This window comes from Sciurus vulgaris (assembly GCF_902686455.1).
Source record: "Sciurus vulgaris genome assembly, chromosome: 7".
Lineage (NCBI taxonomy): Eukaryota > Metazoa > Chordata > Mammalia > Rodentia > Sciuridae > Sciurus > Sciurus vulgaris.
Window position 1 is genome coordinate 28,988,775 of NC_136467.1, and position 14,965 is coordinate 29,003,739.

At 40.6% G+C, this 14,965-nt stretch overlaps 1 protein-coding gene across 11 annotated transcripts in view; it reads left to right on the forward strand.

Annotated features, from left to right (window-relative positions):
- Positions 1-14,965, forward strand: part of MAP7 (microtubule associated protein 7) — a 170,075-nt gene that overhangs the window by 153,457 nt on the left and 1,653 nt on the right. For 10 of the 11 annotated variants that reach the window (XM_079146222.1, XM_079146223.1, XM_079146217.1 and 7 more), the window contains 6 exons: positions 1,033-1,195; positions 1,386-1,487; positions 1,842-1,892; positions 2,016-2,073; positions 5,111-5,213; positions 10,192-10,415. In XM_079146222.1, the coding sequence (XP_079002348.1) occupies positions 1,033-1,195; positions 1,386-1,487; positions 1,842-1,892; positions 2,016-2,073; positions 5,111-5,213; positions 10,192-10,415 (701 nt within the window). The remainder of the gene's footprint in view (positions 1-1,032; positions 1,196-1,385; positions 1,488-1,841; positions 1,893-2,015; positions 2,074-5,110; positions 5,214-10,191; positions 10,416-14,965) is intronic. The other variant, XM_079146220.1, reaches the window with a different exon arrangement.

Consider the following 14,965-nt stretch of genomic DNA (forward strand, 5'->3'; position numbering starts at 1 on the left):
CAAAGGTGAACGTTTCAGAATTACACTTACCCGGTGTTCCTTTGATCACAAAGGTTTTTCGGTCACATTTTCTTAAGAATGATAATACCACATCAACAGAGAAGGGTTTCAAGGGAAAAAAAAAAAAATATATATATATATATATATATACACATACATACACACATATAAATACATATATGTATATATATTATCTTACCAATTTTCAGTAATTGTGCACATTTTGGGTGGTTCTTTCGAGGTCATCTCTGAACAGTCTGGAGATTGTATATGCATATACACACTTACATAATTGTATCACAATAGAGGTGCAGTCTGCTTTTTCACTTAACATACCTCTAATCTCTGGGTTTCCTCTATATCTCTGTAATTATCATTTTAGAGCTGCTTCAGTAAGGGTTCATGTTTTCTTCCAGATTGTAGCTGGGTGAGATGTTTAAATGTTGCTGATTGCCTGCCAGACAGTATGCCAGGGGCAGATTATTTAATTGGTCACCTTCCGGGTCTAATAAGGCTGATGCCGATGTAATTGTTCTTCCCACAAACAGAACTGAACCGAGGCTGGACCTCAGGCCTGGTCCCCAAGCTAGCATCTTAGATGAGCCCTTGATCCCATCAGAGAGCTTCCCTCTTCTGTTCCAGTACAGAACATTATGGGTTTTTTTTGTTGTTGTTGTTTTTTTTTTTTTTTTAATTTATAAGTGTTTGGGTGGGGAGAGGAGATTCAAATTTGATACTAAAAGGTCACATAACTTGAATTTTACAAGTCTCAGCATTTAAAGAGTGTTAAATTGTAAATCTTTTGAAAAGAAAGCTCTCCCTAAAATATGAGTGGTTACAGTTTGCTTCTGTTTACCACAGGAGGGAAGAAGAATGAAGGATGAGTTCACATTTTGTCCTGTACCCATGTTGAATGTATCCAGCTGAAGTTCTGGGGGAACTCTTTGAACAAACTGTCCTTAGAATACCCACCCTCGGGGGGGCTTCCCTTCAAGAAATCCCCCTCATGTGTCTTGATTTGTCTTTTCCCAGACAGAAGAGAGAGGAATTGGCTCAAAGGGTGGCTGAAGAGCGAAGTCGCAGAGAGGAAGAGTCCCGCCGTCTGGAGGCCGAGCAGGCCCGGGAGAAGGAAGAGCAGCTGCGCCGGCAAGCGGAGGAGCGCGAGCGGGAGGGGATGGAGCGCGCACAGAAGCAGGTGCGCCCCGGCGGGAGGCACGCTCCCTGGAGAGCATGGTGGTCACCGTCCTTGTTAGAAATGCAGTGTTCCCAGAGTGTGTTCTGCTTTCTGCATGGTCTCCATCCGCGCCTTGCCTCTGCGCCCGGAGGTCCCAGGGACGAGGTGCCAGCCGGTGTGTAAGAGGCGCACACCCACGTTTGGTTTTCAGAAAGAAGAGGAGGCTCGTGTGCGCGAAGAAGCCGAGAGGGTCCGGCAGGAACGGGAGAAGCATTTCCAGAGAGAGGAGCAGGAGCGCCTGGAGAGAAAGAAGGTAGCAGCCTAGACGGGCAGAAGGCTGACCTCAGGAGGCGGGCTGCTGTCCTCTACCCCTTCTGAACAGCGTCTCCCACAAAGACACCACTGCAAAGTTTGAGTTTTCCCCCAGAGCAGTTACTTTCTGCTTCTAGTAGCTTAAGCCAGTCCAACCTCTTTGCTACACCCTCACCCTCTTTTATTTTTCGAGGCAGGATGGGCAGAGTTGCCCAGCCTGGCCTGGAGCTTGGGGTCCTCCTACCTCAGCCTCCCTTGTAGTAGCTGGGATTAATCTGCTACTTGATTACTGAACTGCACTAGACCGGCTTGCTTTCTGCATCAGATCCTCTTTCTCATTTGTCCTTTCTTGCAGAGACTTGAGGAGATAATGAAAAGAACCAGGAGGACAGAAGCTACAGATAAGGTGTTGAGATGGCTATTTTCTAATTATTCTTGATGGCTTTTTTATTTTATTTTTTTTTACCTTTAATTGTAACTTTAATTCTTAAAAGTTTTTTTTTTTTTTTTTTTTTTTGCTTTTTGGTAGAAAACCATTGATCAGAGAAATGGTGACATAGCCAAGGGAGTTCTCACTGGAGGAACAGGTATTTCTATGATTGAATTCAAATCAGTTGAAGTGTAAAAAATTTTTTTGAATTATTTTATTAAATCATAAATGTACAAAAAGCTTCTTAACTCTGAACATGCAGTTAAATTTATATTGTTATGTCTTATCAGACCATGCTCCTGGCTAAACAGATTTTCAAAACTTTGAGAAATATCTTAAAAAAAAATTTCACATGTAATCTGAAATATGTTTAACACTATCAAAGAAGGAAAGCCTGTGTAGTCTTACAAAGACCACCAGAAAGAAACAACAATTAAAAAGCTAAGAAATTGTCTCAATGCCTTTTTTTTTTTTCTGGTACTGAGGACTGAACCCTGGGAAAAAAAACTACTGAACTATATCCACAGTCCTTTTCATTTTTTATTTGAGATTTTTGAGACAGGATCTCATTAAATTGCAGAGGCTGGCCTTGAATCTTCAATCCTGCTTCAGCCTCCTGAGTGGCTGGGATTACAGGTGTGTACCACCACATCTGGTGAAGGCTTTTTTTTTTATTTTTGTACCGGGGCACTTAACTCCTGAACCACATCCCCAGCCCTCTTAAATATTTTATTTAGAGTCAAGGTCTGACTGAGTTGCTTAGAGCCTCCCTTAAGTTGCTGAGGCTGGCTTTGAACTTGAGATTCTCCTGCTTCAGCCTTCTGAGCAGCTGAGATCACAGGCATGCACCACTGTACCCAACTCCTGGGGAGTTGAAGGGAGATACTCAGTAGACTTGAGTCTCTCTGGTCTTTTGTTTGTACATTTTCCCCTTTTGTAAAAGTCTCTCTGACATTTCCTTTTAAGGTATTTTTCTTTTTTGTTGTTGTTTTTTGTTTTTCCTTCATAGTACTGGGGGTTGGACCCAGGACCTTGAGCATATTAGGCAAGCCCTCCTACCACTGAGCTCCATCCTCAAGGACTTCTGATTTACACATTTTGACAATTATATTTATGGCAGTTAAAAGGATTTAAATGTTATTTCTTTGAATTCTAACTTCGGAATAGAGGTAAAATTTTAAATTAATTGAAATTTATTTGGAAGTTGATCATGTTCTATAATTTTTGGACTTAATTGGTTTCTTGGAGATTTTAAACCAGATGCAGAGTAGAGGAACATGAGCTCAGCCTCAGTTTTAGTGCTCTGATCCAGTTAGCCTTGTATTGGGTATGTCTTTCACACACTTCCTTGTTTCACTTCCACGTTAGCCTTGTAGCTAGAGGGATGTTCTCTTAGTCAACAAACATTTTTTGGCGCCCTTCTGTGCCAGGACCTGTTGTGGGTGCTGAGATTCAGAGTCAACAAGATAGGCACAGTCTCTGTTCCAGCAGATACTCAGCTCCAGTGACAAGCCTGACTCAGATCAGCTCAGGCCCAGGTTACCAGCTCTCAGTTCTGCTTCAGGTGTTTTTCCATGATTGTGTAAAAGATGCTTGGTAGATAGCTTATCGCTCAGTCTTCCTCTTTCCTTATCTACCAAGTTAATATGGAAAGAAGGGACTAGAGGTATTTCAGTTTCTTTTTCTGTTTAGAAATTTTAAGAAAGACTGGAGTACCTCAGAGGCTGGATTTCAGGTCAAATGAAGATGATGTATGGGAAAGAACCATTCCCTGTAAATGAGGGTTTCCAAATGTAAAATATTACTGGTGTTTAGTTTTAATTCAGGAGAAGCTATTTAGTTTCTGTGTGTCGTGATTCTTCTACAGGGAGGTTTTCATGGTCTTTTATAGGTACTCTACTTGTATTTGGAGAACAGTTCTAGTGGTTGCATATAACCCCATTGCACTTTAGCATGCAGTCTCCATGCATGTTACAATAGATCCAGGCCGTGAGCAGGCTCACCAACCAGTGAGCCTTCCTGAGTGATCCTTGTAGTCTGCACATGGCATCATGCGGATTATTTAAGGGGCTGATGCTACAGTCTGTGCCTGGCCAGGCTCCTTGGTTTTGTTTTTCATTTCCCCCCTTCCTGATGCTCCCCTCTGGTCCTTCAGTATTCTTTGTACTCAATCCAAGGCTGAACAAAGGCAGGAGGAGAGGTGAAACCTGTCGATGACGTACCATGCTTATCAACACTAACATAAATTGGATTTGAGTTAAACTGCTAAAAACAGGCTTGAGGATCAAGTATTCCATTTCTCTTTGTCTGATACGTACTTTAGGGCTGAAAGGTGGTGTTAGTGCTACCAAGAGAATTGTAGAATGGGCAGGGAGGTTCACAGACTACCCAGAAGTCTTCTCAGAGGTTCCTGTTATCAGCTTCACTAACCTTGGCATTTTTAAAATTATCAGTCACTTCTCCAGACTCGTTGTTCCTCTCACAGTTTACTGCATTTATGGCAGGTTGTGAAATAACTCTTTTGGAATTATTTCAGTTATTCTTTCACGTCAAGCTGAAACCATAAACTGCCACAGATTTCTCTGAAACTCTGACCTGTGTGAATGTGTATAAGACTAAGTAACCCTTACTTAGTCCCAGATTTTCAAGTCAGGCATATAAAGCTGAACTCCAACATTGAGTATTGATGAGGTGGCACAGGTAGGTACAGTACACTGGGACTTGCATTTACAAAATCCCCATGTTCTAAGTGTGACTAGAGCTGAGTTTGTACAGGTGGTACTTATGGTATTTCCACGATGCTTCGCTCTGTGTCCCTCAGTAAAGATGTTCCTGTCAGCCTCATCAAGTCAGCTTACTGCTATCTTCAGGTGCTGCTGTTTCAATATCAATTTTTTGCTCAGAGCCAATTTGGTGCAAGCAAAAATAATAGTAATGTTTGTGTCAGCCTTTACACTGTGTGAAGCACTGTTCTGAGTACTTTGCATGTATTAATACATTTAATTCTCACAGCAGCCTGTGAGTTAGTACTATATCCATGAGAAAACTGAGGCACAGAGAGTTCAAGTGATTTACTCAAACTTCCACAGCTGGTAAGTTGCAGGGTCAGGATATAAATCCAAGAAGACTGGCTTCTGGAGTCTGGGTTTGATGTTAGAGTATTAGTAATCATTTATCTCTTTTGCTACCCACAGAGGTATCTGTACTTCCAGGTATGACAAACTCTCCAGGAAATGGAGAACCTGCCACCAGCCCACATGTGGTCACTCCACATCAATCAGAAGTGACCTTGGAGAGGTGAGTTAAACAACTTGGGCCCTTTTCACTGCAGTGTATTAAAGCAAAGCACTGCTATTTTTACCCCACCAAAATTTCCTGGGTCTGTTGCAGTTTCAAAGTTTTAACATTAAGATTTATTTTAATTTGGGTTGATTTAATTTTCGATTGGGCTTATAATTCTGTACTCTGAGATAGGGCAATATCTTCTTTCCTGAGTCTTGATAGTAAGGTTTTAGTGATTATTATAAAAAATTACAGGCAATAATTTGTTAGTTTTCTTTGTATACAGTTAACCTGATCTGGACCATATTCACATTCTTCAAGTGTCTGACAATTGTGTTTTAGACATATATAATATTCTAATGAGTCACAGGTTAGTTCCATAATAAAAGTAATCTAGAGGCCAGTATTTCTTATGATATTTGTAGCAGAGCTTCTTGTTAATGAACTAAACAGTTACAAGAATCAAGAGAAGGGTTGGATTGAAGAAAAATTATCTTTCTCTTCTCGTTCATTTATACCAATAGCATTATAAGAGCAGTTTCAAAATGAAAAATAAAAGTAATCATACCCGGGTACCTAAACATCTAGTGAACACTGTGACCCTATATCCAAGAACAACTTAGAGAAGGAAAAGTTATTTGGAATGTCATGGTTTTAAAAGTCTCAGTTCATAGACAGTTTGACTCCATTGCTCTGGGCCCAAGATGAGGCAGTACATATGGTGGAAGGGCTCAGCAGAGGAAAGCTTCTCAGTTCATGGCAGGGTCAGGAAAGCAGAAACAAGGATGGGGGATGAGAGGAGGAAGAGGCCACAGGGAAGATGCTTCTTTCCAGGGCACACCCTCAATGACTTTTCTAGGCACACCCCACGTATCTGCCCTAGTTACCCACCAAGTCAATCTGTTCAAACCGGGTTGTTGAACTGATTACGTTACAGCCTCTCATAATCTGATAATCTCACGTCTAATATTCCTACATTTTAACACAGGAATTTTGGGGAGATACCTCATATCCAAACCATAACATCTAGTCATAGAGAACTAGTAAAAATATTTTAAATGATGTTCAAAGCTTTTAGTTCTGCCTAAAATTTTTGGAATCTCACTATTCCATCTACCTGGCAGACTGAGGCAGGAGGAGAGCAGTTCAAGGGCAGCTTCAGCAACATGGTGAAAATCTATCTCATAATGTTTTTTAAAAAGTAAAAAATTTAAAAATTTTAGAATCTACTCATTTTATGATTTTTTTTAACTTTACACATAATTCCATGTTGTAATAACAGTGTTTGCCACTATGGAGAACCGAAGGTCCTCAAATTGTCTTCTTAATCTAAAAACATACATACTATAAAATGTTTTACAATATAATCAACAACAATTAAAAAGTCATCTGGCCAGGCCCCTGTTGTTCCAGTTACTTGGAAGGCTGTAAGCAGGAGGAGGCTCACTTGAGCATAGGAGTTCCAGGCCGGTCTGGGCAACAGAGTAAGACCCAATCTCAAAAAAATAAATAAATAAAAGTAAAAACTGAGTAAATATTCTCTTTGATTCTGTGAGGACTCAAATTTTAAACAGTTATATCGAAAAATCCTATTAAAGCTGAGCACTTGGCATATACACTTATAATCCTAGCAATTCAGGAGGCTAAGGCAAGAGGATCCACAAGTGCAAGGCCAGCCTTAGCAACTTAGTGAGACCCTGTTTCAAAATGCTGGGAATGTAGCTCAGTGTAAATTGCCCCCCAGGTTCAATCCTCAGTACCAAATCAAATAAATAAATAAATACCCATGTCCATTAATATCCCCTTTACACTCCAGTTTCAAGTCAACCTTGAAATCACTTGCCAGAGGTCACTGGAGACATCTCCTAACTGCACCCCTGAGTGAGACCTCTGGCCCCTGGGACTTCTTTGGCTGTAGACTTTGGGGTGCATTTTCTTTTCAAGCCCCAAGCCATTCTCCTTGGCCCATCACCTTTGCCCCTTGACAGGCTCCCACTAACAGAACTGAAGAGTGTGTGTTGTCAGAATTCTGGTCGGCTTTTAAAGGAATAAAGTCATATATGAGTACATATTTAAGAGTTTATAGATATAGTTACAAATAATCTGTGTAGTATATATTAATTACATAAAATAAGTTTATAAAATATGTATATTTTAACATGTAAAATATGAAATTTATAAGTGTGAAATATATATTTGTGAAATATAAATATATGACCTTGAGCAGACAAGTTTTACTTCAAGAGCCAGGTTTGAGATGGTACTGTCTTCTCCCATAGAATTTAGAAGATTTAGTGGAAGTTGGGGGCTGTGCCATGTTGGCAGCGCCGGGATGGCGCCTGATCACATCGGCAGCGAGGAGGTTAATTGACATAAGCACACTCAGGTGATTTTCTCGTCCACGCACACAATGTATGTGCATGTGTTCTCGAGCACTAATTGCCTGCTGGAGCGTCTCACCTAATCTTTGCGTAAGACGCGTGGCCCTGCTCTCCGCCTCCTGGAGGTGATATAAGCGTAGGCGGAGCGAGACAGAGACACAGCAGCCATTAGCAGAAAAGCCAGAAGAAAGAACACAGCAGCAAGTAGGGGCAGCGGCGGAAGGCAGATCGCAAAACGGAGAAAAGCCTGTCTTTCTCTCAAAGTTTCTCTCTTAAGCAAAGTTTCTTTCTCTCTGATAAGCGGGGTCTCTCTCTCTCTCCTCTCAAAGCAAGTAAACCTCATTTCCTCTATCCTCTATAAATGAACAAGCAAGAAGCAAAGTCTCTCTCTCTCCTCTCAAAGCAAGTAAACCTCATTTCCTCTATCCTCTATAAATAAGCAAGAAAGCAGTGCACTAAAGAGAAAGATAGAAGTGCCTCAGTTTCCACTCCACCACCTATAAGACCTGTGCAAGTTGTTGCTGCAGGCGGTGACAAATATCCATGGATTTTGGAACCACAAAGAGCCAGCGACAAGTGGATAGGAATCTTGCTATGAAACGAGGGGAGGGGGATACAGAAAAATGTGTAAGCGCAAAGGGGGGGGGCTGGGTGGAATATCAGCTTGAGAACAGAGGAAGTTTAGTTTTGAGGACCCCCGGCTGAGACTGTTCTAGAACCTAACATCTCTGATGAATGCAGGCCTCTATCTACCCCAGAAGACACTGTGCTTATTTGCAGCCCTCAGGGGCTTTGTCTTTGATAGAATGTTCCTCTTGTCTTAAACAAGGGTGGTTAGTAATGTTGGTTTTTAATGTCGGTGTTTGTGCACAGTCCTCAAGAGTCTTGCATCCACTCTTCCACCTCCAAAGTGTAACCAAAGGAGGGAAATTCAAAAGCAGGCGCTCTTACCAGGGAGGACACACAGATCTATGATCCCTAACCTCAGTGATTTCAGTTTCAATTTACAGTTTCTACTGGGCACAATGTCCCCTGAACATGTAATTGCTGGTCACTCAAAGCATCTGGCACAAAGCATCTGGAACAGGAGGATGGGCTTGGGGACCTAGACATTTAGAATGGCAGGTGTTGGGCACAAGTGCATACACTCGAGTGTGTGTGAAGATGTGTACACACACTTGAGTGTGCAGTCACATGCAGTAATGCCAAGGCTCCTTTCCCTGCAGCGAAATAGAGCATCATATTCTGTGTCTCATTAATTTTTTTTTTTTTTACAAATGATATTTTCAGACCCTGCAGTGCCTTGTGTGATGCTTAGGACAGGCATCCTTTTCCCCCCACCTAAAAAAAAAAATTTAAGTTTAATAATTAGCAAGAACCATACAAAAGTATTCAGATCAGAAATGCTTTAGAATGTGTTCCACAAAGTCATTTGTCCTTACTTAGTAGGGAAAGCGAACTGTTCCTCCAGTAGACCAAGAAAAACAAAAACTCTTTGAAAAGCAATGGAAAACTTGGATTTACATTAGCTTTATTTTACTATTTGGGGAGGCAGTTTAGAAAGGTGACTGCTGAAAGTTCAAGCAATTGGCATCATTATAACTACAGATAATTTGTTGAGCATTGAACAAATTACAAAGCTTGCACGTGGCATACTGCTGCAGTCAGTACAGTGAATGGTAAGATTGGGCTGGCTCTCCTTTGATGCACAGGTATTGTTTTGTTGGAACATAAAGCATAATAACCAGCACAGTGGTGCATACCTGTAGTCACAGATGCCTGGGAGACTCAGGCAGGAGGATCACTTAAGCCCAGAAGTTCAAGACCATCCTGGGCAACATTTCAAGATTCCATCTCAAAAAAAAAAAAACAAAAAAAAAAAACACACACAACTGGACCTGGTGGCACACATTTATAATTCCAGCAGGCTGGGAGGTTCATGCAGGAGGATCACAAGTTCAAGGCCAGCCTGGGCAACTTAGAAAGACCCTTCTCAAAATAAAAGGAGTTGGGGACATAGATCAATGATGGAGTACCCCAGGTTCCATCCCCACTACCATAAAATAAATATATAGGTCAAGAGTTTAGCCTTGGTGTCTCTTGGTGTTGCATGACTCTGTGTAGATCATCAATTCTCCCTCTTGGCATTAGGACTCTCATCTTTGAAGTGAAGGTCCTCCTAGGTGCCACTCTGTATGAGCAAGTAAGTGTGAACAGCCTGCAGCAGAAATTGTTGAATACTCAGAACTGATGATGATGATGATGATGATGGTCTGTTTCTGTTGATGGTGGTCCATTCTGATTGATAAATTGTCCTACTTGATAAATTTTATAACAAAAAGAACAGGATTGCTTGGGTGGTACCAGGGATGAAATTGCGGCCTCATGCTTGGGCAGTGCTCTACCACTGAGCTCAGCCCAGATTTTAGAAGATGATTTAAAATACATGTATGTCACCATTCACCATTTCTGTTAGTGACGATGTGGTCACCAGCCTGTTTTTTTGATTATAAAGCTGTAAGATTATATATTACAAAATAATCTTTGTTATCAATGTGCATTTTCTAATTTCAATACTAACTCATTTTAATTTGACTCTTCAAATCCCCTAGTACTCCCAATCTGGAAAAACAACCCAATGAAAATGGAGTATTGGTCCAGAATGAAAATTTTGAAGAAATCATAAACTTACCCATTGGATCTAAACCATCCAGATTAGATGTCACCAACAGTGAGAGCCCAGAAATCCCTTTGAATCCAATTTTGGCCTTTGATGATGAAGGGACGCTTGGGCCACTGCCTCAGGTAGATGGTGTTCAGACACAGCAGACTGCAGGTAAGCCTCCCTCCAACTCCCGTCTATAATCATCAGAAACTTGTGATACCCAGGAGGCCAGGCAGTGTGACTGTCGCCTTCTGCAGTGTGACTCTGGTGAGACTTTGTTCTTCAAGGGAAAGTATAAGACTCAGTGGAAAAGACTGTGCATGGATCATAGAAGTTGAGTTGTGAGTCAGATGGGGCAACTACCAGGGCTCCTCCAGTCCTCCCACTCAGTCCGTGGCACCCAGCAGGTATACATCTGCCTCACGTCACAGGGCGGCTCATTGTTGGCAGCATGCTCCATGAGAACGTGCTGCGTGTTCAGACAAGGCTCCTGTCCTGACCGACGGGTCGTGCAGCCTCGTTCTGCCCACTGGAGACAGGTTGGGATGTTCTTCTTTCCTTCTTTCTCAGGTCTTCAGATACTTGAAAACCGCCCTCCTGTTCTCTTGCCATTTTTCTTTTTTGGGTTTGGCGACCTGGGTTATACATTATGGTCTCTAAAATGTAATGTGATGGAAAGTTACGGTTTAGGTAATAAGAGCAGTATTCCAAACTAAGATCACGTTGAGCCCAAGGAACACCCATCCCTGTAGTTCCTATTGAAACTGCTTGAAATGCTCTTATACACTGTTCCTAGTATTCATACTTGACCTGAAGTCTTTGTACCAAAAAAACTCCGATAGCTGGAGAGAGAGAGGAGTCCGGGGGTGGAAAGGATCAAAATATGTTATATGTGTGTACAAATATGCCACAAGAAAAGCTATTATCTTGTGTAATTAATACGCACTAATTTATGGGGTTTTTTTTATATTCAGTATCTTTATTTTAAAAAAGAATTTGAAATTTTTTTTGTCTAATTTATTTTTTAATTTTTTACAACTGCATTTTGATTCATTGTACACAAATGGGGTACATCATTTTGTCTCCATGGTTGTACATGTTGTAGACTCGACATTCATGCAATCAGTCATACATGTACATAGGCCAATGATGTCTGTCTCATTCCACCATCTTTCATTACCGCGGCCCATTTCCTTCTACACAATCCAAAGTTCCTCCATTCTTCTCTCACTCCCCACACCCCACCCCCATTATATATCATTTTCCACTTATCAGGGAAAACATTCGGCCTTTTTTGGGGGGATTGGCTTATTTCACTTAGCATATTCTCCAATTCCATCCATTTATTTGCATATGCCATAATATTATTCTTCTTTATGACTGAATAATATTCCACTGTGTTTATATACCACAGTTTCTTTATCCTTTCATCTGTTGAAGGGCATCTAGGTTGGTTCCACAATCTAGCTATTGTGAACTGAGCTGCTATAAACATTGATATGGCTGTGTTACTGTAGTATGCTGATTTTAAGGTCCTTTGGGTATAAACTGAGGAGTGAGATAACTGGGGTCAAAAGATGTGTCTATTCCAGGCTTTCTGAGGATTCTCCACACTGCTTTCCAGAGTGGCTGCACCAATTTGCAACTACACCAGCAATGTAAAAGTGTGCTTTTTTCCCCACATCCATGCCAACATCTATTATTGTTTGTATTCTTGATAATAGTCATTCTAATTGGAGTAAGACGAAATCTTAGAGTTGTTTTAATCTGCATTTCTCTAATTACTAGAGATGTTGAGCACTTTTTTGTATATTTATTGGTTGCCTGTATGTCTTCTGTGAAGTGACTGTCCAGTTCCTTGGCCCATTTATTGATTGGGTTCTTTGTATTTTGGTGTAAAGTTTTACAAGTTCTTTATAAATTTGGAGATAAGTGCTCTATCTGAAGTGCGTGTGGAAAAGATTTTCTCCCACTCTGTAGGCTCTCTCTTCACATTCTTGATTGTATTCTTTGCTGAGAAAAAGCTTTTTAGTTTGAGTCCATCCCATTTATTGATTCTTGCACCATGATCAGGTCGGGTTTATCCCAGGGATGCAAGGTTGGTTCAACATCCAGAAATCAATAAACGTAATTCATCACATCAACAGACTTAAAGTTAAGAATCACATGATTATTTCAATAGATGCTGAGAAAGCATTTGATAAAATACAGCACCCCTTCATGCTTAAAACACTAGGAAAAATAGAAATAATAGGAACATACCTCAACATTGTAAAGGCTATCTATGCTAAGCCCAGAGCCAATAGCATTCTGAACGGAGAAAAACTGAAAGCATTCCCTCTAAAAACTGGAACAAGACAGGGATGCCCTCTTTCACCACTTCTATTCACCATCATTCTTGAAACACTTGCCAGAGCAATTAGACAGACCAAAGAAATTAAAGGGATACAAATAGGAAAAGAAGAACTAAAGCTGTCACTATTTGCTGATGACATGATCCTGTATTTAGAAGATCCAAAAAACTCCACCAGAAAACTTCTAGAACTAATAAATGAATTCAGCAGTGTAGCAGGATATAAAATCAATATGCATAAATCTAATGCATTTCTATTCATAAGTGATGAATCCTCTGAAAGAGAAATTAGGAAAAAATCACTCCATTCACAATAGCCTCAAAAAAAAAAAAAATAATAAAATACTTGGGAATTAATCTAACAAAAGAGGTAAAAGACCTCTACAATGAAAACTACAGAACATTAAAGAAAGAAATTGAAGAAAAGCTTAGAAGATGGAAACATTTCCCATGTTCTTGGATAGGCAGAATTAACATTGTCAAAATGGCCATTCTACCAAAGGCACTATACAGATTCAGTGCAATTTCAATTAGAATCCCAATGACATTCCTCATAGAAATAGACAAAGCAATCATGAACTTCATCTGGAAGAACAAGAGACCTTGAATAGCCAAAACAATCCTGAGTAGTGAAACAGGAGGTATCACATTACCAGACATTAAACTGTACTACAGCGCAATAGTAACAAAAACAGCATGGTATTGGCACCAAAATAGACAGACTGACCAATGGTACAGAATAGAAGACACAGAGACAAAACCATATAAATACAGTCACCTCATACTAAACAAAGGAGCCAAAAACATACAATAGAGAAAAGATAGCCTCTTAAACAAATGGTGCTGGCAAAACTGGAAACCCATGCACAGTAAAATGAAATTAAACCTGTGTCTCTCACCCTGAACAAAACTCAACTCAAAATGGATAAAGGCCTTAGGAATTAGACCAGAGACCCTGCTCCAAATAGAAGACAAAGTAGGCCCAAGTCTTCATCATGTTGGCTTAGGATCAGACTTCCTCAACAAGACTCCCATAGCACAAGAAATCAAAGCAAGAACAATGAATGGGATGGACTCAAACTAAAAAAACTTTGTTTTTTTATTTTGAGACAGGGTCTCATTAAATTGCTGAGGCTTACCTTGAACTTAAAATCCTCCTGCCTTAGCCTTAGCCTTAGTCTCTGGGACTACAGGAGTCCCACCACCATATCTGGCAATATGTGCTAATTTAAAAAGAAAAATAGAACAATAGTTTTACAGGATCAAAAAAAAAAAAAAAGAGTAAAAGAGTAACATCAAATATACTCAGTGGTCACTGCAGCACAACAGCACAATCCCACTGGTATCAGGAATTAGTGGGATGATACCACTCCCTCCCTTTTCAAACCTGTTGAGTTTTGTTGACTTTTCCCAGATCACTTTCGCATGCTGACCAGCATCTCTCTATACTATTAGGAATAGAACTGGCTAAAAATGCAGATTTTTGTTTGTTGGTTTGTACTGGGGATTGAACCCAGAGGGAAACTAATCATTGAGCCATATTCCCAGCCCTTTTTACTTTTTATTTTGAAACAGGGACTCACTGAATTGTTGAGGATCTCACTAAATTGCTGAGGCTGGTCTCAAACTTGCAATCCTCCTGCCTCAGCCTTGAGTTGTTGGGATTATAGGCATGCACCACTATGTCAGCAGAAATGCAGAATATTTTAATGGAGTCAGTATAGATTTATTTGTGGTCAAATTGTGTTGCCTTTTTGATTCCATCAGGGAGTCTGGCATAGGGGCACATGGCTGTAAATCCAGAGTTGCAGGAGGCTGAGGCAGGAGGATCAAGGGTCTGAGGTCGGAGCAACTTAGCTAGACGCTCTCTCAAAATAGAATAGAAAGAGTTGGTTGAAAATTCAGTAGTAGAGTGCCCCTGGATTCATTCCCCAGTACCAAAAAAAAAAAAAAAAAAAAATCCGTCTGGGGACTTGTGACGAAAATCCTTTAACAGGGTGCAAAGGCCAATTTTGAATACCCAAGAAGCTCATTTCCTTTTCTCCTTCAGTGTACTGACCTTGGGAAAATAACTTCATTGGACTCCACCTTCTAGGTTCTGAGAGGAGGTCCTGAAGTCCCCCCATAGTCTGACTATCAGTTCTGAAGTTTCTAGGAACAATCTGATCAATGTTATGTTGGTAGAAACAAACCCCGTGCAGGTTCCTCCCTTAACATGTCACAGATTTATGGGAAAGGACAGAATTTCCACACGTTTTCTGCTTTACTTGTCAGGCCTTAACTCACCTTTTGAGTTACCTGTAAATCCATTCTCACTGATCTCATCTTTTCATACCTTCTCTGGAAGACATAGTCCAGTGTCCATGAT